The following is a 23,315-nucleotide window of genomic DNA, read 5'->3' on the forward strand; positions in this document are numbered from 1 at the left end:
TAAGTTAAAAAGTCAATTTAAACAGGCAACTTAATGACTTTCAATGTAACAAGTTAAAAAAAATACTATGAACTTATGACACTTGAGAAGTCCACTAGCCTTCTTGGGAGAAGGAAGAATAGAAGCTCTGATCAGGAAGAATAGAAACTGAATTTTTTGATTCTGATGAGAAATTTAAAAAATCAGAATAGAAGGGTCTAAAAAGAATTTTCAGAGAATCTTTAGGATTGAATACAAAATTTAAGATTATTTTTTTTGTTTTTGTATTCACATTTTATTAGTTTGGAAGGTTGGGTTATCTTGATTTACTAAAGTGAGGATATATAGAATAGAAGCTTCATGTAATGAGTATTTAAGAATCCCTAAGAAATTGCTGATTTTTTAGTCTCTTGGGATTTTTCAATTTCTTGTTTTGTTTTCTTAAATTTGTATAATAATAGGGTTATGGGTTTAAGTTAGATGAAGAAATTCATGAGAGAATTAATAGTTTCTATTGAAAATCAAACTTTTCTTTGACTTGAATTTCTTGGTAGTTGTTTCTTATATATTTGAGCTACCATGGGATTTGATTAATTACCCTCTCTCTCTCTCTCTCTATCTACTCTGTTTTCTCTCTCTAGAGAGTCATCAAAATCTCTGTTACAGTAATCCTGAAAATGCGGCTAAAGGTTAGGGATTAAGACACCATATAATGCGGTTTAGACATTGAACTTATTTGGAGTATCAACTTTCTTTTCTTACTTATTTTTCTATCTTTTGGTTCAAGGTTTGAGCTTTTGTTAGAGTGTCTAGTGAGAGAAAATAAGTTGCCCATGTTTTAGTTTGTGTGTTTGTTGAGTTATTTTTAGATAGAGATAGAGAGAGAGAGAGAGAGAGAGAGAGAGAGAGAGAGAGAGAGAGAGAGAGAGAGAGAGAGGTTATGGATGAGAATAGACAAGAGTATGAGAAGGTAGATGAAATTATGCTGCCTGGGTTTAGATTTCATCCAACTGATGAAGAACTTGTTGGGTTTTATTTGAAAAGAAAGATTCAACATAAAACTCTTTCTATTGAGCTTATCAAGCAACTAGATATCTACAAATATGATCCATGGGATCTTCCAAGTAATCTCTCTCTCTCTCTCTTCTCTAAAAGTGTCGATAATTTTTAAGCGCTACATTTTCTAGTTCATTTAGTACGTTATTTCTTTACTGACCTATTCATACTTTTTAATCGACTTGTGACTTATTTCATATACGTGTTTTTTCAGTACGTTGTTTCTTTACTGATTTGTTCATTTTTTTAATCGACTTGTGACTTATTTCATATACGTTGGTTCTTTACTGATTTGTTTATACTTTTTGATCGACTTGTGACTTATTGCTGTTTCTAACTTGTGTAAACAGAACTCGCGAGTACGAGTGAGAAAGAATGGTATTTCTACTGCCCAAGGGACAGAAAATATAGAAACAGTGCAAGGCCAAACAGAGTGACCGGAGCCGGGTTTTGGAAAGCAACGGGAACCGACCGACCCATTTACTCGTCGGAAGGTTCTAAATGCATAGGCCTAAAGAAATCACTTGTTTTCTACAAAGGTAGAGCTGCTAAAGGTATCAAAACAGACTGGATGATGCATGAATTTAGACTCCCTTCACTCACTGATTCAACCCATTCGAAGAGGCCCATCGATAAAACCCCACCTCCAAATGTAAGTCAAGTTTACTTTCTCTCATTATTCGATGAAAACAAGCATAAGAACTTACCATTTTTCTCCTTCTTCGAGTTTGCAGGATTCATGGGCTATTTGCAGAATCTTCAAGAAAACTAACTCAATGGCACAAAGAGCTCTTTCTCATTCTTGGGTTTCTCGGGCACCCGAAACAACTACTTCAGATATACTTACTTATGGAACAAACTGCACTCAATTCAGCTCAAACCACATCTCTTGCACAAACGAAGCAAAATCATCAATTCAGTACTGTCCAAGCAATGATTTTCAACACTCTTCTACTAGCTTTTCGCATACAGATTTTCACTCTTACAAACCAATGAATCAAAATCAAACAGTTTATAAACCGTCTCAACTTCCCGTTTTGAGTGATGAACTTCCTTCGAGTTATTCATACCCACAGCTTGAAATCTCAGATCCTGCTAAATACTCAGTGGATGTTGCTAACTTGCTTTTAAACTTATCCCCTGCTTTACTTGGAGATCCTGAACAGAGAAGTAATGGCTTCTCAATGACTTTACCACAAGAAATGCATGGAAATATGAACACAAGTGAAGAAGAAACATGTTTGAGGAAAAACCCGAATCCGTATCAAGTTAACAATCAGTGGGGAGCCGTTCGTTCAGTTGGGTATCCTTTCGAATCGCCTGATATATGGAAACAAAATTTACCATGGGATTCTCCTCCTCCTTGTCCTAGTGATATGTCCACAAGTTATTCAACAAACAAGTGTTATATCTAATCAAATTTCTTTAGAGTAGAAGTAGTTGTTTAATAACTTAGAGTTAGAAAGTTGGAGTCGACACGAGAAACATTTTGTTTACAGTAATGCTGTATAGTTTTTCTTGATTCCAACTACACACATTTCGAATGGATTATGTCTATTTTTCTTTTGGTCGTGTTCTTTACTTTTTACAGGAACATAACATAAATTTGAGATTGAGCATAAAAAACACTTCATAAGCGAAGTTATCAGATTCTTATACAAGGTGAAAGAACACTTGGTTCGATTCAAACCCCAAAGACAGTTGATATTTTGCAGTCTAGTAGTGCGAGTTGAGACTAGGCCACTCTAAGGGGAACTATGAGTAGTTAACCAGGCAAACCGATGGTTGCACCAGACTCATGTTGTGAATTCACTAGTTGTGAGTTGATACCATGAGATTACAAGAAAATAAAATGTTCAATCATTTAGACTTTATTTGTTTCGAAGATGTCTTATGGAAAGACCTAAAATTAAAGAAGATTATTTCCAATATATTTAGGCCGTAAGATTTTTGTTTTCCCTATCTGAAAACCGTTGAGGGTTTGTTCTTCTGTCGTCGGGAGACCCTTGCAAAACAGAAAAATAAGTTTACGTTCTTTCTTTCAGGAAAGGAGGATTAGGTAAATCTTATTAATTGTAACTTTTCAAGACCTCCAAAGAAAAAGTATGGAAAAAGACTCGAATGGTACGATTCTTCAATCACCCCTTTCATTCTGGGGTAGTCTCGTAGTTCCTGGTCTGTGAGGTGTTCTATTTTCCCATCAAGGCCAAATCCAACATTGTGATCAAGAGATAGTTGTTCGTCCAGTGTTTAGGGGCACTCCGATTCTCCAGAAGAAACTCCCGGGACTGCCCAGATCCAAGAGTGTATCTGCCAATTGCAAAGGGCTTACTCTAACGTCCCAGTCCCTCCTCTCTCTGCCAACCCCAAAAGGCTTACTCTGTTGTTTGCAACCCCTACGCCTTAGATGACAAGAGTTTTTCCCTTCACATGAAAGTCGATCTTTTGTCGTGGACAACAAGTCAAACCCTACTACCGAATTGCTTTGTGTAAATAAAAGAAAAAAAACAAAACTCGTACTATTTCACATTAAAAAAAGCCCAATTAGATTCCAAACACGACAATGACAATCGAGAGACGAAGAAGTTCTAATCAGATATTAGAAAACCAACCCTTCCCCTTGAATCTACAACATTCTACATACTTCTCTATAGTTATGTCACGATAGTCATGCTTTTTGAATTAAAGGTGAAGAATTCTCACATCATTGCGATTAAGAAAACCACTTTTTTTTTTTTTAGTCTTACCTGCCACTTGCAGTCAAACAAGCAACGCAATTGACTTACCGCCTTAAATAGGACGATGAGTAGTCTAGTTTTGCACACCTTTTCACAAAAGTGAGAAAACATTTTTCTCCATGGTCTTCTTATCTAGATAGAACAGGTGGTGCACGAGATGTACTCCAAATGTTTTCAATAGCTTACATAAATGTCATTATACCGCCACCACAGTTAACGACCACCCCTAACCACCACCACCATTTCTCTCACTCCCAAACTATAAGAGAGGAAGAAAAGAGAGAAAAATAGTGACGATTCTTATGGCTGAATGTGGTGGTTGTCTGGTGAAGATGGAAATGAGGTGGTGAAACACAAACGGGTTGACTCAAAATTAAGTTGCCCTCTCAGTCAATTAGGATCAAATTTGACTAATACCCCCAACCAAAACTACAGTCCCCAAAGCACCCACCTTTAAAAAAGGTATATAAACACCTTCCCTACCAAGAAGGTTAAGATCCAATTTGGGAGTCTTGTAGACAGAGAGAGAGAGAAAGATGGAGGAAGACCAAGGTAAGGAAGTGAAGCTTTTAGGGATGTGGGCAAGCGTTTTCGCCAAGAGAGTAGAAATAGCTTTGAAACTCAAAGGTATACCTTATGAGTATGTTGAAGAAGATATTGTGAACAAGAGTGAACAACTCCTCAGCTACAATCCAATTCATAAGAAAGTCCCTGTACTTGTTCATCAAGGCAAACCAATCAGTGAGTCTCTCATAATCCTCGAATATATCGATGAGGAATGGAAGAATCTTCCATTACTACTCCCTCGGGATCCTATCGAACGATCCAAAGTTCGCTTTTGGGCCAACTATCTAGAGATTCAGGTTAGTCGTAAATCATTCTCTACTAACCCATCTTTCTTTACCAAGTAAGGATGCATATTGACTAAGCCAATTTCGGAACTGACTGGTTCGGGGTATTTGAATATGCGCAGGTTTTTGCCTGTCTTAAGGGAATTCAAAGGCAAGAAGGAGAAGAACAAATGAAAACTGCCGAGGATTTGTATCAGAAACTAAAAGTGTTGGAAGAAAGTGTGCAGAAACAATTTTCCCATGGCAACCTGTTCTATAATGGATTGATACCTGGTTTTCTGGACATTGTATTGTGGTCGTATTTAGGTCTTCATGAACCTGCTGAAGAAGCTTATGGTGTTAAGCTTGTTGATCCGAACAGGAACCCTCTCATTCTGAAATGGGTTACTTCGCTGAACGATCATCCTGTTACTAAAGAGATAGCACCTTCTCACGAAGGATTTGCCACTTTACTCAAACAACTTCGATCGAAGACCCTTCAAACAGTAAAAGCGTAACCAAGAATGTATTCTGAAACTGTAATCTTGCTTCTAGCACCATATATATGTTGGCAGAGAATAAATTGAAAAAAACATCCGAAAACGCATATGAAATCTGAAGTGATCATACTTTACTAAACTAACATTCAAATACCATTCTAAGATGTTCAAAAGAGTCAATAAAGAACACATCGTGAGGGGAAAAAGGACTAATTATGGATTTGTCGTCAAAGTCGAACAAGAAATAGTACTACTACTAGTGAGAACACGATCCAAAACCAACTGAAAACATGAGGTCCAAAATATAGAGTACTCTTAAAATAGGAAACACCATTGATAATTGATTCATCAATCTCTCAAAGTCAAAAATTCTTTTGAGCAACTAACTCAAAAGCTTTTTTGCTTTCGCTGTAAGTCTAGGCCTTGGTGGTCTTCTCCTTAGCCTTCTGAATCTTCAAAACCTTCTTCACGATTTTTTGTTCCTCAACCAAGAAAGCTCGGATGATCCTGTAAAGTTAAACGACATTAGACCCGACAATATTATCAAACGAAACCAAAAGTTGAATTGAGTCAATTGACTTAAAGTGTGGAAAATAGGGATGAGAAAATCACCTTTCCCTGACTGCGCTACCAGACAATACTCCACCATAAGCACGATTCACAGTTCTTCGGTTCCTAGATAATCTAGACCTCTTGTATTCAGCAGGTCTCAAGTGAGGAATCTGAAACCACATCCAAATTCGAAATTCGAGTTAGAATATACACTACTAGGTGGTAGCAATTAAGCTGAAGTGAGAATTTAGATACCCAAATCTTTTGAATGCCTCATAAGTAGAGCAAATGAAAAGGAGAGGGGTGTTTCGATTTTCATAATTGAATTTTCTTTTTAACTTGTTGAATGACTAAATCATGGTCATGTACGAGGTAAATATAGGTCGATAAAATCTCGTAAGAGATACCTAAAGTAGAACACTGAAATGGTCATCTACATAAAAGATACCACATACTTGGAAATAAGACTGCCTGGCATGGACAAAAGAAACCTCTCCATATTACTTACTACAATAGCATCATAACAATAGCACAATAACAGACATATGAGCTTAAATAGAAATATAGATAACTCAAGACAGACCAGAAGAAAAACATCCAAAATTAAGAAAATTCCTAAAGGATCAAAACAACTTTAAAGACGTTAAAATATTAATCAGTTTAAGTGTTTTAACAGTGAGAACTAATTATAGATATCAAGTACTAACATATTATTGCAGCCATAAAATGAAGGATTATTCATACTATACGAAATCATTAATGTCGTTTAAACCCGACATTTTTGTTATAGTACTCTCATATACTCTCCAGGGCTGGAGTCGGTTTGAACTCCTCTCCCCACACTACTCTCTTTGGTTCTGCCTATAAGAGGCCTGTAGAGCAAATAATTTTCATTGCTAACCCTTCCAGCCGAGGAAAGAAGTCCAATAGCATGTGGTACTATGTTTTCTCCTAACAACAGTATACATTTCTTAGTGGGACCAACCCCTCAAACAAAAGTAGTACAAATATTAATAGCACAACAAATGACACAATACAATCGTCAATCGATATAGGAAAAATGAGAATTTCGGCATCAAGAACGATGAAAAACTCATAAGAACTTCTTTTCGACTTTGGGATTTAAACACAAAATGGGGAAGTTCAATCATTTGCTCAACATAATATACATAAACACCCACAAACCAGATAGAGAAATGCAAATGGAAAAAATAACAACATTGATGTATTGACAGCCTCAAAGTATATTGAGATTTGAGATTGAGGTTGAATCGAAGAAATCAAGAACATAAAATCAAATATAGATCAAACACATTATACATAACAATCAGATAACAAAGAATGGATTACCCCTTGGATTCTCTTCCCAGTCACAGGGCATTTAGGTCCACTTGCTCTCTTCTTAGTCCTCTGGTAAACCAACTTCCCACCTTCATTTTTCCATTAAAAAAAACATCAAAAACAGTAAGCACAAACAGTGAACATGGCTGATTGAAAATGAAACCCTAAAAAACAAAATATCAAGTTCAGGAAACCTAATACCCTTTTCAAGAATCCGAAATGTACCATATCAATATTAATACTCTAGTTATAAAGCTAAACCAAGAAAATAGTAAAGAAGGAAAACTAGGGTTTAGTAAAGATTTCTTCAGTGCATAGAGATGAAACCCTATAAGAATAAGACGAGGAAGTACCAGGGGTTTTGACGACCCTTGTCTGGTTGGATTTGGTGGCATAGCTATGCCTTGAACGGTATGTTAGTCTCTGGACCATTTTCTCTCTCTTCTTCTTCTCCTTCCTTCTCTCTCACTAAAAACGTATTTCCGGCACTGGACAAAGAGAAGAATGAAAGAAGCTGGAGAATGCTAATGTAAAGGATACTAAAGAGTGATTTGACCTAGATCCTAGGGCTATTATTTATTTTGTTCGACGGTTGAGATCAGTTTACGATGATGAGCGACTTAATGGAAATGACGGGCTCTCTTGGCGACTTGGCCTACTTTCTCTACCCTAACTGGAACGGGTCTAGGGGTGGGAATCGGTCCGGACCGGTCGGTACCGGACTCTAACTTTATCGAACCGGTCGACTCGGACATAAACTGTTGGTGACCACCTATTTATTCGGGCATCGGACGGTCACTCTTAAGAATTCTTTGTCCATTGACCGTCCAAGACCGTTTATTTTACCGGGCCAGTCGGACACCGGACGGTCTCGGTCCGGACTTTCCAATAAAGTTTACTTAAATTCGGAACTTTATTTTTATTACCACAAACAAAATTACTTACAAATGAAGATGTTTAACCAAGAAATCAAAAGTAAATATAAAAAAGAAAAAAACACAGTTGATCATCATTTGACAAGATATAATTAAGTCATGTACAAATGTTTGGTCTTTCAGAGGACTATATGACTATAGCCAATGACCATCATATATTCATATGTCTATAAAAATTCAACGGTCCGCTTCTAAAAATGAGGACAGTTTAGTCGGTTAACCTATTCGGTCATTCGTACCGGTCGGTTATTTAGACGGTCTATATTGGTCGGTCGGTTAGCGGTCGGTCCTTCGACATAGAATTTTGACCGTGACCGCCCGCCAATTCTTTCGGGCCGGTCGGACACTGACCGTTATGACCATCGGGTGTCCATGGACACTTTTTATCTCGGTCGAACGGGTCGGATACCGGTCTTCCGGATTTTTTTCCCACCCCTAAGCAGGTCGGGTCACCGGGGGGGGGGGGGGTTTACTCCCTCGTCGTACTAGGCTGAGCAAATCCAGTCTCAGTCTGTCTTAGGCCGAAAAAATCACTTTTTCATCCAAAATTTTCAACTCCAACCTCAGCCTCTCTTGAGGCCGAAAATTTGTGCATGTGGGACACGCATGTGTGTTTTTTTTGTAGGTGTGTGGAAAACGTGTGTGATCTTATTCATGAGCGAAACATGTATTTGAACTATTTTCGAAATAATTTTTTTCCCAAAGTCGGAGAATTATACGAAGGCCGACATGTTGGCGGAATGTATTCTAATTGTTAATGTGTAGAGTTTAAAAAATATTTAAAATAATTAAAATTTGTAAAAAATTTTTTAAAAGAAACAAGAAAAAGAAAAGGAGAAGATCTAGCCGTTGGATTTGATCCAACGGCTAGAATCACCCCCAACATGACCGTTGGGTCCCCAACAGTCATGTTGGGGAACTTCAGTCGACCCTAATCTTAGGGTCGACTGAAGTGGTCGGTCGGGACTAGAGGGCCTTGCTGAGACCAAAAATTCAAAATTTCAAAATTTTTTGAATTTTTGGTCTCAGCAAGGCCCGCACTGCACTGGAGTTGCTCTAATTGGACTCTACAATTGTATGTCCAGTCACTTATCAAAAAGTTGGGTGCAAACCGGTTCAAAACTCATCCAAGCCCACATACCTCTTCGGGTCACCTGGTGTTTTACTCCCTCATGGCAGTTCTTTGTAGGCCATTTTGATCACTTTTGGGTCAAAATGATCTATATTTAACACAGATTGTCCAATTTTAAGTTAAAATTGAAGAAATCTCTATCCCACTTTTGACTTAAATATAATTTTTTTTCACTAATTACATAAAATTAGACAACATAATTCTTTTAATTAGCAACTGGATACCATCAGGCAAATACTAATCCGATGTCTCGGATTCGGTCGGATGTCAGGTGCAACTTCAAAACTCGAATCCGACACGTTTATTTCACCGGGTCGATCGAGTTCAACCTGATTCCAAGCGTTGGTTGTTTCATGGGGAGGGCTTTTGTTGTTCATGAGCCAAAACCATATCCCTGGTTTCATTTATTTGCACTCACACCCTCTTATATCTTTCTAACTTAATCCATGGAAAATGATCCAATGGATCAAAATATCGTACAAGGGCGACCCAAGCTCAATCTTAGTAAGTCTCCGAACCTTTCTGGTGTGCTCGTGTCGTTTGTCAAAAACAAAACTACACAATTTTTGGGCTTGGGTTTGAGACACAAAAACAAGAACAATGTTGGTAACTGCTTGAGCTTCACTAATTTACGAGCTCAACATGAATATTGAGTTTTGTAACGAAACTCGTACTTTAATACCTCATTACTATAAGACGGGAAAATAGAAAGAAATATACGAACTCTCTTCATGTCTATCAAAATTGTACACACGTATATATAGCGGGATATTAACAATAAAAGACATCCGAAATCAATCAACATGGGAAAGGAGAAAATGAGGAATCCATGTGAACTTTCCTATCTACAAGTCTAATCTTGTTTAATTTCTTTAAACACCATACCAGTTGATCACTTGTTAATTTCGACATACTTAGCACCCTTGACACTAATTTAAGATCCACTTGAGAATAGAAAAGACCTTTACTCGGTCCTCCTTCGTTATTCTTCTGAAACTTCCTCACTATGTAGTTTCCAATTCTCAAAACTTCTTTAACCTTCTTCTCCTTCTAAATGTCACAAAAGAATTAAACCAAATTAAGAGTATGATTCAAGAAACATTAGCAAAATGGGGGAATGAATAAAAAAGATTGAGTGAAAGTTTAAAGAGTTCGACCTTTTGAAGAGTTGTTTGAACCTCAAGAAGAAGTTTTGAATCTTCTGGGTCTTGGAGTTCAACTTGATGTCCTAAAAACCCTTTTAACATCATGTTTCCTTCGTTTTTATCGGCTCGAATAAACTCCCATAATACCTGCATTGATTCCTCAATGATCTTTAACAACATAGTACATGTAATTGCATCCTTTCTTCTTCTTCTCTGGTCGTCCTTGACCTCGGAATCCTCTGCATTTCAATGGATTTACCTTCACTTTAGACCGAGCTTATAGCAAATTTAATGTAGAACACGGGTTTTGAATTGAAAATATAATACCTCTTACGACAGGAACTTGAAGAAGGTTTCGAAGAATGCATCTATTTTTTATGTAATTTTGAACACGCGGGCCGTCAAATGCCTCATTTTCTAGGAACCTTTGAACAAGGACTTGAAATTGTTGAAACTCTCCTGCAACTTCATTATATCGTCGAGTCTCATATGGGTCGGCTTCAAAAAGCTCTTGACACTTTATATATTGCCAATGGAGAAACTCCCAAGAAAGACATAGTTGCCCAACATATACTACTTCTAAATCATTTTGTAACTCTGAGATGAACTTTGATGTTGATTCTGTCTCGGGCGTCTGCGTCTTTCTTTTCGATAATCGAAAGTTTTGTGCAAGAATTGATGTGAGTGTTGGAGTAGCTGACTTTCGAAAAGAAATTGCTTGAAGTGGGTCTTTCACTTGAAGAAAACCTGTAATTTACAATTCATTAAATGTTAGCATTATGTCACATGGTCGGCGCATTAGAGTTTGCAAAGTACATAAGTTTGTGGTCAACCAACTCAAAATCAATTGAAAATGGATGTTGTAACAAAAAAAAATTGAAAATGAATGGAGATGACCTAGATTATATTCTTGACTACTAAATCACACTTTTCCGATCCCACCCACCCTTCACATGTGACACTTTTTGAGCATATACACGTATTTCTTTTCCTTTTTATACGAGATAGAGCACGTGTCGCTTTTAAACCTATCATGTGTGAGCCTAGTTCTAACACCATGTTAAGTGCGTGGTCATCCAACTTAAAACCAAGTGACAATGAGTAGAAAAGACCTAGAATAATATTCTTGGTTAAGAGGTTATCTCTTTCCTATGTGAGGACTATTCTCACACCGAGTGCCTCCTAACTCCAGCCTTTGCCTTGAGGGCACGTATTAACATTCTGCCTCTCCCACATTGGCTAAGCATTAGAATTTGCGAAGTAGGTGAGCTTAGGCATACCTTTCCTTGAAAGTCGATTTACAAGGAGAGTCAGGCCCAATGAGAGACACAAAAAGATGAACAAAAAGGAAATGAAACTAAAAAGTGTCAACTTACCTATTCCATACATCTTTTGGTAATTCAAGATATCAAGTTTTCTCATTCTCTCTCTGTAAATCTTGTAGAACTTGTGAAGTTGGCTAATTCGATCATCGTGCAAGTATTGTTCGTCGATCTTCCATGGTTTCAAATCTTCCACCATTTTTGGAGACTCACATTCTTCTAAAATGGTAGGTAATCCTGTAGCTCTAACCTTCTTTATCTCCATTTTCAGTTGCTCTATTAACTCTTGGTGTTCCCATAGTGTCTCCAATCGATTCGAATCTTCAGAACCCGATGTCGTTGAATTCTTCAAACTTGGTTCTTGAGAATTCTCAAAATCTTGTGGGTTTTCTTCTTTCTCCTCTTCTTTTTCACCAAATTCACTTTCACTCAAAAACTCTGTTCCTAAAACACTTGAATTCTGCAAATCCATTTCTTCTTCTTCCTTAGGACTTCCAAAATTTTCATTTTCATTCAATCTGGGTTCCATTGTTCTTGAATTCTCATCTATAATGGTTTCTTCAGAATTTTCAATATATCCAACTGACTCAACCATGGGTTCAAGTTCAACTCCAACTCCAAAATCTCTTTCTGATAAAAACTCTTCCCCTTTCGATTCAATTATATGATTCACATACGAAATCTTATCGTCGATAATATTTGATTTGGTCTTCGAATCAAAACCAATAACTTCCTCTTTCTCTGCTAAAATCTCAACTCCACCATGAATTGAACTGAATTGATCAAAGTTCTTTTTGATCAATGACCCATCATGAACTATATCTTTGTTTTCATTAAAATCGAATTCTTGAACACTAAAATTCATAACTTCTGGTTCTTCCATGAACCCACTAAAACCCTTACCAGGCATTAACTGATACTTACTAGTGTTAGTAGTAGTAGTGAAGCCATTGTCAGACAGGCTAAGAAATTCTTCAGATTCTCCATTGTTTCTAATACTATCTTCATACCTCTGAAACTGAAACTTGAAGACGAATTCCGGGGACTCTTTTTCGTTAAATCCATCATACTCTGTATCGGAAAAATCGACAATTTCAGGTTCAGGTTCAGTTTCTGGTTCGAATTTGGAATCAGATTCATTGATTTTTTGGGGAAGAACAGCAAGGAAATTTGATTCTTCCTTTTGAATGTCATCACTAACATGAAATCTGCAACAATAAATTTGAATTATAAGAAAACAACAAGAACCCATTTAAGATATGGAAAAATTAAGAGAACCCATGAATTCAATTTCAAAATTTCTGATTACCTGAATAAAAATCTGGTTATGAACTTCACCAGATAAATTACGAAGTAGCTGATAAAACCCAAGATAGAACTAATGAAGATAAACATTTTCGTGTAGAAGAATTCATAAACAGATAGTTTATTCACAAAGTTAAATTGGGTATTAAAGTTAAATCTCTTTGGATTTTCCATTAATTTAATCCAACAACATACTATCAGTACTTGTATTTGTTGAAATTTAAGATGAAATTGAAGGTGAATTTGAAGAAGAAAAAGGAGTAGATTTCATTCATGAAGATATTGATTATGAGCTTTGAATTATTCTTAGAAGGTGACTTTTCACCTAGAGAAAACGAGATTTTTAGAGTGAGAATCGGGAAGAGAGGTTGAAACCTGACCTAATTAATAGAGATTAAGGGGGCTAAGATGAAGCAAAAGATTAAGGAGAGAAGAAAGGAACTTGTGACCCAAAATATTCGGTTCTCTCTCTCTTGGGTTGCTTAGAAATCTCTCAAAATCTGTTATTATCAGTTCTGATGCATATAATGGAGGATTTCAAACAGTAATCAACAAGATGAAGAAGAAAGAAGATTTTGATTAGTTGGATTGTCTCTGTTTTTTGTGTCTATTTCAAGAAATAGAAGTAGAGAAGAGAAACTAAACAACTCACACATTAGAAACTTCCTCAATCCCACTATTCTTGTGACTCTCTCTATACTTTTCTCGTTTTTCTCTCTCAAAAATTTATCAAGGGGGGTGATTTAGGGAAATAAGAAAATTATCCCGGCTACCAAATCTTGGGTGGAAACCTCCAAACACTACGACCTTTCAACTTCTTCTTCCTCTCCCACTACCACCATCAACTCCGACAGCTTCCAACAAATTCGGGCGACTTCCACCATCAACGTCGACGATCTCCTCATCAAGTTCGTCTCTTCCTCTATTGTCTTCCCTCTTCCTTTTCTCTTCTCTATTTCTTTCTTATTCGTGCTCTTTTCGGTGAAGGGGCTCTCCCCTTCGACGAAACATAGATAGAGAAAGAGAGAGAAGCAGGGAGAGAAAGAGGAGAAGAAAGAAAGATGAGAGAGGGAGAGTTGTCGTCGCGCAATAGCCGCCCAGCGACTCTCTGCCGGCAACATAAAAGGTGCCTTTGGATAATTTTTTTTATTTTTCACCCTTTAAAATTTTTCACCCCGGATACTTTTCTTACTTCTCCAAATCACCCACCTTATCAAGGATAATATGTGAAAAGTACATGGTTGACAGTGGCTTTGGGGCATCCTAAAATTTTATTGCCGCATCCAAAATTTTGGGGACATATTTTAGATGCCCAAACTACCCCCATATATTTTCTTTCCGTGAATCTTTTTTTTTTGAATTGTTCGGTGTGTGCTTCGAACTCTTGACCTCTAAGGTGGAAGATTATACCTCTTATCACTCCAAGCAAGGGTTGTTGGCACTCTTTCGGTGAATCTCCATAAGAATTGGAGTATATTTTGTTTCCTCTCCTCCTACCACCACCGCCACCACTACTATTTCTCTTTGTTTTTCTCTTTCCTTCAATCTCTACTCAAACTTTTTCTCCTTATTGGCGAAGAGGGCACTTCACCAAAATAGAAAGAGAGAAAGCTTGAGCAGAGAGTGTAGAAAAGAGAAAAACAATGAAAAAAAATGGTGATGTGTTAGTTGCAGGTGACAGTGGTGGTGGTTGGAGGAGAAGAGAAAGAAGAGGAATTTCTTTCAATGAAGAGTCATCAACAATGACACTCTATTGACAAATCTTTCAAGGTCATGTTTGGCGCAGGAGAATATAATTTGATACCTGGGAATCACAATCTTGATTATTGTGTGGCTCGCGAGAATGCAGGAGATTCTTATTCCATCAGGAATGGATTCCCATAAATGGGGTAATAGCAAACTCATGGAGGGGATGGGTTTATGATTCCCATTCCGAAAATGATTTGTTTTAATATTTATTAACAAAATTATCCTTAATAAAATATTAGAATGACTAATATTAAAGCTCGGATTCTGTTTTCTTCCACTTTAATGCAAATAATGTGGTCTTCTTAGGTATCATCTCAAACTTTCTAATTCCCATCCGTTTGTATGTAGCTTTTTCTGTGTCCCTTTGATTTGCTTTTGTGACGACGACGGATATCTATGTTTGCCCTCCTCTAGTAGGTGCCTTTAAGCGGCCAATAGCAACACCTATATATCCACTTCAATTTGAGACCCAGGCAAATGAACTACGAGGGCCAGTGCCATACAAGTGAGCAAAGAGGCTCCTGACTCTCTTGATCGACGTGGTGCTAGCTTAGTAGTTGCCAATAACCTTACTTCGTCTTTCTCCGAGCCAGTGAGATGTAGGTATTCTTGTGTTCATTTTGATATTAATAGAGATCCCCATTCATTCCTAGATTCCCATCACTACGGATTGATTGTCCCTACCTAACTACATGGTATTAGAATCATTCTTCACATAATATAATAACTACAAAATAAAAAAAAAATTAGGGTTTCAGCCATCACCAGAACAAATCTCGCTTGAACGTATCTCTTTCTCTTTACTTTTTTTTTTTTCCTTTTCTCTCTTTCTTTGTTCATTCCAATTGATTTTATTACGTTTAAATAAACTTTTTTGTCAAGACTTTTCTTCAAATACTACTTAAATTGGTATATTTCGTTACTATTTCATATCTACAAAATTGAAAAGATAATATTGGTTAAAAAAGTTGACGTATAATTTATTTAGTTTAAGTAAAAGGATATAACATGACTTTTACAAAAAAAATTACATTCCTATTCCTATACGAACCAAGCACCAAGTTAGGAATCTGTCAAGAATCGAATTCCAATTCTTGGTCAAACCAAATATCAAACTGAAATAATCTGATTCTGAGGAATCACGTTATGAGAATGCGATTTGCATGAATCACATTCCATTCCCGCACGCCAAACGTGGCCTAAGTGTCACCTAGGATTTTTTTAGTTTTCCTCTCTCGTGTAAAACTCATTTTAGGTCGTAAGATGATGTGAAAACATTTAATTCTAAGATGTCTCAAGAATTAGAAACTCAATATCTGAATTTTCTCTTAAGGATCTCAATTGTCCACTCAAGTTAAAAACAAAACTACCCTTCTAGCACACGACACCATTATTTCCAAAAAAAATGATACGTACGTCAGTAACCTTTTAATTTTTTAGAGTGTTGCATTGGAAATGTCTTTTAAATTAAGGGTCTCAACAGGACCATCTAGAAAATAAAATCTCAAATGAGACTTGACACATAAGCATTAGAAATACTTTAAGCTGCAGATGCTAGTCAGGTGTTTGACCATCAAGTTGAGATTGTGCATTTCACATTGGGTTATTTTAACATTGACCCTTTGCTATTCAACGATATTAAGATTACACCCAAAACTGAAAATTATTATGGGTTTGACCCTTATTTTTAAATTTTCCGCCAAACATCAGTTAAGTGTTTCGTTTTTCAACCACTTCTTTGAGTTTTGACATAAGTACTTTCCATGAAATATTTAAGGTTATTTAGACATTAACTCCCAGTTATTAAGTGGTATTAAGACCACACCCCCAAATTGAATATATGTCCAAAATTGACACTCATTCTTGATTTTTTTTTCATCAAATATCAGTTAAGTGGTTTGCTACCAACCAAATGTGTGACTTTTGTTAAAATACCGTTCATAAAGTATTTATATAGTTAACACAAGAAAAAACTTTGAAAATCCTTAATCTCTCAGACCAATTCTCTTAAACCCTAAAAAATGATCTTATTTCCATTCGTTCTATCATTCTTGGAATCTCCACCTCTTTTTGTTTTTATTTCTCTTTGAAAATTGACAGTCATGATTCTAAGTTTGAAACAAAGGAAAACTTCTTAAAGAACAATTGAAAATATTTCAGGGATTGAAGATATTCATCGAGTGATTCAAGACTTCTATGGATCTATATGATAACGAAGATCAAATACCAAATAAGTAGTCAACATCTATTCTGGATCAATCTTCATCAAAACAAACTCCAAATGATGCATCTATAGAATTTTTAAAGGAATTTTGAGTCTATGTTGTTGAATCTCAAACAATTAAGGTTGTTTTAAAACACTAGAGGTGATCCAAAATGAAGATTGACTACTTATTTGGTACTCTATTGGTTATCATATAGATCTAGAAAAAAAATCCTCAATAATTGGACAAAAATTTCTCTTGTTTCATGTTTTGAATCGTGCTCGTCAATTTCGAAAAGAAAGAGAGGGAAATTCCAAGAGAGATAAAGCGCACACAAATGAAATAATTTTTAGTGTGTGGGAGATTTGGTTTAAGAGTTTTAAAGTTCTGAAGATTTTTCTTGTGTTAACTACATAAATATTTTGCCAACAGTTGGTAGCCCAAGTGGTTCCAGGGTGTTGACATAAACTCTAGAAACCCCTGGAGGTCCCAGGTTCGAACCAGAGAAGGTGGAATCTTTGGTTATTTGAATGGGGATTATTAGGGTATAAATAATGTAGTGTAGTTGGGCTTTAGGCCTTTATCTAGTTGGGCTATAGGTCTTAAGAGTTTGAGTGGGCTATCGGTCAGGTCATGTTAGAGTTTGAGTGGGCGGGTAGCAAGCTTATCACATCTTTGATGTATTCAATGCCAATTGTACGACAATGTAATCGGTTTCCAAAAAAAAAACTACATAAATATTTTATAACAGGTACTTGTGTCAAAACTCGGGCATGTGGTTGGTAAGCGAACAACTTAACTGGTATTTGACAGAAAAATCGTGAGTGAGAGTCAATACTAAACATGTTTTGTTTTGGAAGTGTAGTCCTAATATTACTAAATAGCTAGGGGTCAACGCACCCTAAACATTTTATGAAAGGTATTTTGTCAAAACTCAAGCATGTGGTTGACACCCGAACCACTTAATTGACATCTGACAGAAAAATTGAAAATGGAGGTCAGCCGCAGGTATAATTTCATTTTGGAGTGTAGTCGTAATATCGATGAGTAGTTGGGGGTTAATGTATGAATGAATAACCCTTTCACATAATTTCTGTTTTTTTAACGAGTGTAATTACTAATTAGTGTCCACCATTGCTTTGTAAAATAGTTAGGGCCGACGTTTTGGAGAAACAGGAAATTTTTTTGGGTACAAAACTTTAAAAGGAAATTATAGATTTTGTCAAATTTCTGACTAACGCCACTACCGCATTTCTTTTCTCTCTTTCTCTCTTTTCTTTTTTCCTCCTCTTTTCCCATCACCACCTCAATTAACTGTCTTCGATTTCCTTCTCTCTCTATTTATTCCGACAAAGGAGAGGATCCTTCGCCCGAATGCCTCGCGGTCCCGAGGAAATTCTCCAACCCAGGAGGAAGCGGTTTGGGTAATCCCAAACCTGATCCAATTACACTAGGCAAGTTTAGATGGTAAACTAACCAAGATTTTGAGGTGAGAGGGAACTGTTCAACCACTCGATTAAAATCCATATGCCAACCCATAGAGGATAATGAACCATATGTATAAATTTATAGGATATATATCATTTTTGAAACTTTTTCCTGATTTGGTAGATGAGTGAAGTCTTCTTTTCTTGTGAAATCATTTTTACCTAACAAGACAATTAAACTTTGAAAGCATTCATTTCTTTTCAAGACATATCATTAGAAAAGATAGTATATCCAAAAACAGAGAACTAACTTCATATGTGGTTTCTCAACAAAAAAAAAAAAAAACTTCATATGTGGTTCATACCTGACAATTTCAACAACATTTTTTGGTTCTATTTGACAAAACCCAAAGGAAGAGTAAATGAGACAGATAAACTAACCCTTTTGAAATTCCAAAATTTTATCATCCAAAAAAGAGGTCAAACTCTTAAGTTATCTTTGGTGATGGGACAAGAAAATGTCTTGCAATTGACCTTACATCATTCCATTGAGAAATTGGATAATGATCAGTTTATTATTGTCGCAGAAAAGTTCCATCTCTTCAACAAATTTTCAAACCAAAATCCGTCGTAGTTGAAGTTGATGCATATATTACATCATGAAGTTAATGTTAATGTCAAGATTATGATCTGATGAACAAGAAAACTTTTTTTAACTAATTTCACTAGAAACTCATATCTGTAATTGTTTAAATGTCACCTATCATTAGACAAAATAATTTGAAATTATGGCGATGTTTTTCTCTAACTTGTATAGGGGATTTTGAAATTAATATGTTTTTTAAACTAAACTTCTAACTAATTGTTTCTCCCATCTTGAATTATTAACTACTCAAGCAATGTGTTGCCTGTTCGCATTCTCAAATTAAGTTTTGAAATGAATGAATTTGGCTGGGTCGCATGTCCTTTTCAAGTCAGCCATCTTAAAATCTACCGAAAGTTGGTAACAAGTTAAAAAAAAAATTATAAGTAAAAGTTGATATTACAAAAGCAAGTAAAATGTAATATTGCAGCAGGTTGAAGGGCTCACTATGACTATGTTTCACAACAAACTAAATGATAAACTCGCGAAATGGACACGGGTAAATCATGGCAACAGATTATAGAAATATATTCCTAAAAATGTATTTTGAATAGGTATTTTAACCGTGCTCTTTTGTTTTAATTATATACCTCTTACAAAAAAAAAGTAAAATGTAATTCTATAGTAAAGATCAAACAACAACTATAAAAGGCGATTTTATTTCGTGTCTCTTGAAATTTAGAGATACATGACAAGGTAGGTTAGAGGAACTACCTCATAATTAATCTCAACATATATTTTGGCATAGGATGTAAGACACATTCTATTGCTGTTGGAGTACTTCACAGAGCGGCTTTAAAGCTATAGCTTCTCTATGTTAGAAAAATTTAGTAATACAACAAATTAATATAGGGATTGTAGAGACTTGAAACGTGTATTTAAATACACTTTCCTTAAAGCAATATTTGCTCCCTCTCCACTTGAGATTACTTATAGGTTATGAGCAAATTGCCTCCCAAGATATGACAAGCCTTATGTAAATCTGCACAAAGTAATATGTGAAGATTTACTTAAGGAGCACAAGAACAATCAAGATTTGGCTAAGAGTTTATTATAGAATAAAAAGATACTTCTGATTTTCTAAGTGAAGTGTTCTCTTGTTAATTCTCTTATTTATAAAGAATGAGACAACTTTTATGAAAGTTTGCAACCTTTCATAAAAGTAGTTAAAGTTGTAGAGATACATCTTCTTAATTTGAAATAAAACTTATAATTCAAATACAAAAACTAGTTGTAGAGATACATCTTCTTAATTTGAAATAAAACTTATAATTCAAATACAAAAACTAGTAGACATATATTTAAAATTCAAATGTTATTTTCAAACTAAAGTATATTCAAATTAAATTAACTTTACAAAACAAATTGTTCATATTTTTCAACAATCCCCCACTTGAACAATTTTATTAGAAACCTACTTAGCCAAATATATTTAGGTAGTATTAATGCATAAAATATGGTATCTTTCGATTTGAACCATACCTTAGTGTAAGTGCACAAAGTTCTATCGAAATCCCAGGTAGCTTGTAGCTTTGAACCAGTTATTCCTTATGATAAAACCGGTTACACCACACACACACAATACATTTGTTCTTCTGCTCCGCACAATTCTCGCTTAGCACTTTTATGGTCATGTGCTTCTTGGTTTCATGAACTATCCTTAGACAAACTCTAATCTAATGAGAGGCGGCACCACCTCTAAGTTCACATAGTTGAAGTTCTTTCAGTATCTTTGCTACTTTAGAGATACTTGTCATTATCGACTGAACTTCATTAAGAGTATTAAACTCAAACTCACTTCGTAGCAACCAACACTTTTCATCTTTTAATGGGGTTATATATAAATTAAAGTGTTGAACTAGTCACTTATCAATAACTTGTTGTTACCCATTGAACCTAAGACTAGTTATTTCCTAGTATTAGGTTGGGTTGCCATCATTGGTGACTTTTAATGTAAGAGTTTCAACCCCATCCCACTAGATGTTGATTTTACCATATCTCTTCGCAGAGGTTTGGTAAAAGGATCCGCTAGATTTTGATTTGATCTCACAAATGTAATCGAAATAATTCCATCTTGAATTAATTGTTTTACATACTCGTGTCGTAGACTAATATGTCTAGACTTGCCACTATATACTCCACTATATGCACGTGCTAATGTGGCTTGACTATCACAAAAAATTGAAACGGGTGGAATTGGTTTTTTAATGAATGGAATCTCAATGAGTAGGTCTCTTAACCACTCAGCTTCTTTTCCCGTTGCCGCTAATGCTATGAATTCGGATTCCATAGTAGAATGAGTTATACAAGTTTGTTTCTTGGATCCCCAAGAAATTGCTCCACCACCAAAAGTAAATATCCAACCCGTGGTTGATTTTTTATCATCTCCACTAGATATCCAACTTGCGTCTGAATATCCTTCCAAAATTTCAGGAAATTTTGAATATTGAAGGTTTAAAGCTTTAGTCTTTTTAAGATAACCTAAAACTCTTTTGATTGCTTCCCAATGTGAAATACCTGGGTTACTTGTATATCTACTTAATTTACTTACTGCATATGCTATATCCGGTCTTGTGCATTGTGTCGCATACATAAGACTTCCGATAACACTTGCATACTCAAGTTGAGCAACCGCTCTTTCACTATTTTGAATTAATTTGATACTTGGAACAAATGGGGTATTAGTCTCTTTTATATTAAGATGACTAAATTTGTTAAGTACTTTTTCAATATAATGAGATTGACATAAAGAATAACCCCCACTATTTTTCTTAATTTTTATTCCCAAGATAGTGTCAACTTCTCCAAGATCTTTCATTTTAAAAGTAGAAGACAAAAATGTCTTAGTTTCTAGAATGCCTTCTAGTTTATTACAGATTAGTAACATATCATCAACATACAAACAAATAATAATTGTATATCTATCACAAGTTTTGAAATACAAACATTTATCCACACTATTATGCTTAAAACCATTTAAAGTAATAACACTATCAAATTTATTATGCCATTGTTTAGGAGCTTGTTTTAAGCCATATAAGGATTTTTCAAGTTTGCATACTTTATTTTCATTTCCTTGAAGAATAAATCCTTCCGGTTGCTCCATATAGACCTCCTCATTAAGGTCTCCATTTAAGAATGCGGTTTTTACGTCCATTTGATGTACATGAAGGTTATGAATAGATGCAATAGCAAACATTAATCTAATGGAAGTAATTCTAGCTACGGGTGCATATGTGTCAAAATAATCTATTCCTTCTTTTTGTCGAAAACCCTTGGCTACTAATCTAGCCTTAAATGTTTGAAGTGTGTCATTGGTATGGTATTTCTTTTTAAATACCCATTTAGAACCAATTGCCTTTGAACCGGGTGGTAGATCAACTAATTTCCAAGTATGGTTTGACATAATTGAATCCATCTCATCATTTATAGCTTCCTTCCAAAACGCCGAATCTCTAGAAGCCATTGCTTCTTTGAAAGATTTAGGATCATCTCCAATTTCTAAATTGATTTGACTCACATTAATCACATTTTCTCTATTTCCTTCAACTAAATTGAAAGAAATTCTTTGAGAGTCATATTGATCCAAACCTAAATCTTTTTCTTTTCTTATTCTTTGACTTTTTCGAGGTTCATTCGGAAGTTCATGAATTTTTGAAGATATCTCATTTTGAGACTTATTTTGATGAACATCTATTTGACAATTATTATCACTAGATAACAAGTTAATTTAATTTGATGTTCTAGTAACACTTTGAAATGGTTTCTTCACCATTTTAATTCACAAATGTCGGTATGTATTAAGTCTAAAATTTTTGATGTTCTAGTAACACTTTGAAATGGTTTCTTCACCATTTTAGACTTTATACATACTTCACATTTAATTCACAAATGTCGGTATGTATTAAGTCTAAAATTTTTGATGTTCTAGTAACACTTTGAAATGGTTTCTTCACCATTTTAGACTTTATACATACTTCACATTTATTCAAGTTGCTAGTATCACATGATAATAAACCACATTTAACCATTCTTTTAATAGTACTCACACCAATATGTGCTAATCTATTATGCCATAAATTAAAAGAATCATGCATATAAGTAGAAGATATAATATTATTATTAATTTTATTTTCCATAGTACATAGTTTCACCATTCCATCACAAGAATAACCTTTCCCAACAAATACACCACTTTTAGACAAAATTAATTTGCCCGATTCATACACCGACTTTATTCCAGGTTTTCCCAATAAGTCACCACTTACTAGGTTTCTATTCATATCAGGAACATGAAGTACATTTGATAAAGTAATTTTCTTTCCCGATGTGAATACAAGTTCAACATTACCTTTACCAAGTACTTTAGAACGCACTTCATTTCCCATTTGAATTTCTTGACCATCATTTATTGAATCATAGGTTTTGAATACTGCTCTATCATATGATACATGAAC

The 23,315-nt window shown here is 35.3% G+C and overlaps 4 protein-coding genes across 4 annotated transcripts; 2 read left to right on the forward strand and 2 right to left on the reverse strand.

Moving 5' to 3' along the window:
• The first annotated feature begins 717 nt into the window (after positions 1-717).
• On the forward strand, positions 718-2,602 carry LOC147543056 (protein FEZ-like). The gene is made up of 3 exons (XM_086633003.1): positions 718-1,103; positions 1,386-1,687; positions 1,770-2,602. Exons 1-3 carry the CDS (start codon positions 920-922, stop codon positions 2,448-2,450), a joined length of 1,167 nt encoding a protein of 388 aa, XP_086489129.1. The 5' UTR covers positions 718-919; the 3' UTR covers positions 2,451-2,602.
• Positions 2,603-4,266: 1,664 nt separating this feature from the next.
• Positions 4,267-5,215, forward strand: LOC147543057 (glutathione S-transferase U10-like). The gene is made up of 2 exons (XM_086633004.1): positions 4,267-4,636; positions 4,747-5,215. The coding sequence occupies exons 1-2, from the start codon at positions 4,310-4,312 to the stop codon at positions 5,119-5,121; spliced, it is 702 nt and encodes a 233-aa protein (XP_086489130.1). The 5' UTR covers positions 4,267-4,309; the 3' UTR covers positions 5,122-5,215.
• On the reverse strand, positions 5,213-7,681 carry LOC147543058 (large ribosomal subunit protein eL34). Its single transcript, XM_086633005.1, has 4 exons — positions 7,350-7,681; positions 7,006-7,085; positions 5,716-5,825; positions 5,213-5,610 (listed from the first exon to the last, which is right to left on the reverse strand). Exons 1-4 carry the CDS (start codon positions 7,426-7,428, stop codon positions 5,520-5,522), a joined length of 360 nt encoding a protein of 119 aa, XP_086489131.1. The 5' UTR covers positions 7,429-7,681; the 3' UTR covers positions 5,213-5,519.
• Positions 7,682-9,768: 2,087 nt separating this feature from the next.
• LOC147543059 (uncharacterized) lies at positions 9,769-13,949 on the reverse strand. The gene is made up of 5 exons (XM_086633002.1): positions 12,840-13,949; positions 11,585-12,738; positions 10,536-10,955; positions 10,221-10,447; positions 9,769-10,113 (listed from the first exon to the last, which is right to left on the reverse strand). Exons 1-5 carry the CDS (start codon positions 13,007-13,009, stop codon positions 9,862-9,864), a joined length of 2,223 nt encoding a protein of 740 aa, XP_086489128.1. The 5' UTR covers positions 13,010-13,949; the 3' UTR covers positions 9,769-9,861.
• Between the last annotated feature and the right edge of the window lie 9,366 nt (positions 13,950-23,315).

This window comes from Eschscholzia californica, unplaced genomic scaffold (assembly GCF_041429995.1).
Source record: "Eschscholzia californica isolate CP2 unplaced genomic scaffold, dmEscCali1.0.p SCAF_4, whole genome shotgun sequence".
NCBI lineage: Eukaryota > Viridiplantae > Streptophyta > Magnoliopsida > Ranunculales > Papaveraceae > Eschscholzia > Eschscholzia californica.

Bases quoted from the DNA above. Each gene is read 5' to 3' on its own strand.
- LOC147543056 (XM_086633003.1), top strand. From the start codon at position 920: ATGGATGAGAATAGACAAGAGTATGAGAAGGTAGATGAAATTATGCTG. The intron at 1,104-1,385 runs GTAATCTCTCTC...TTGTGTAAACAG, and splicing joins TGATCCATGGGATCTTCCAA to AACTCGCGAGTACGAGTGAG. The intron at 1,688-1,769 runs GTAAGTCAAGTT...TCGAGTTTGCAG, and splicing joins ATAAAACCCCACCTCCAAAT to GATTCATGGGCTATTTGCAG.
- LOC147543057 (XM_086633004.1), top strand. From the start codon at position 4,310: ATGGAGGAAGACCAAGGTAAGGAAGTGAAGCTTTTAGGGATGTGGGCA. The intron at 4,637-4,746 runs GTTAGTCGTAAA...GAATATGCGCAG, and splicing joins CCAACTATCTAGAGATTCAG to GTTTTTGCCTGTCTTAAGGG.
- LOC147543058 (XM_086633005.1), bottom strand. From the start codon at position 7,428: ATGGTCCAGAGACTAACATACCGTTCAAGGCATAGCTATGCCACCAAA. The intron at 7,086-7,349 runs GTACTTCCTCGT...GGAAAAATGAAG, and splicing joins AAGGGTCGTCAAAACCCCTG to GTGGGAAGTTGGTTTACCAG. The intron at 5,826-7,005 runs GTAATCCATTCT...ATGTGGTTTCAG, and splicing joins CTGGGAAGAGAATCCAAGGG to ATTCCTCACTTGAGACCTGC.
- LOC147543059 (XM_086633002.1), bottom strand. From the start codon at position 13,009: ATGGAAAATCCAAAGAGATTTAACTTTAATACCCAATTTAACTTTGTG. The intron at 12,739-12,839 runs GTAATCAGAAAT...TTATTGTTGCAG, and splicing joins ATAACCAGATTTTTATTCAG to ATTTCATGTTAGTGATGACA. The intron at 10,448-10,535 runs GTATTATATTTT...ATTGAAATGCAG, and splicing joins TCAAGTTCCTGTCGTAAGAG to AGGATTCCGAGGTCAAGGAC.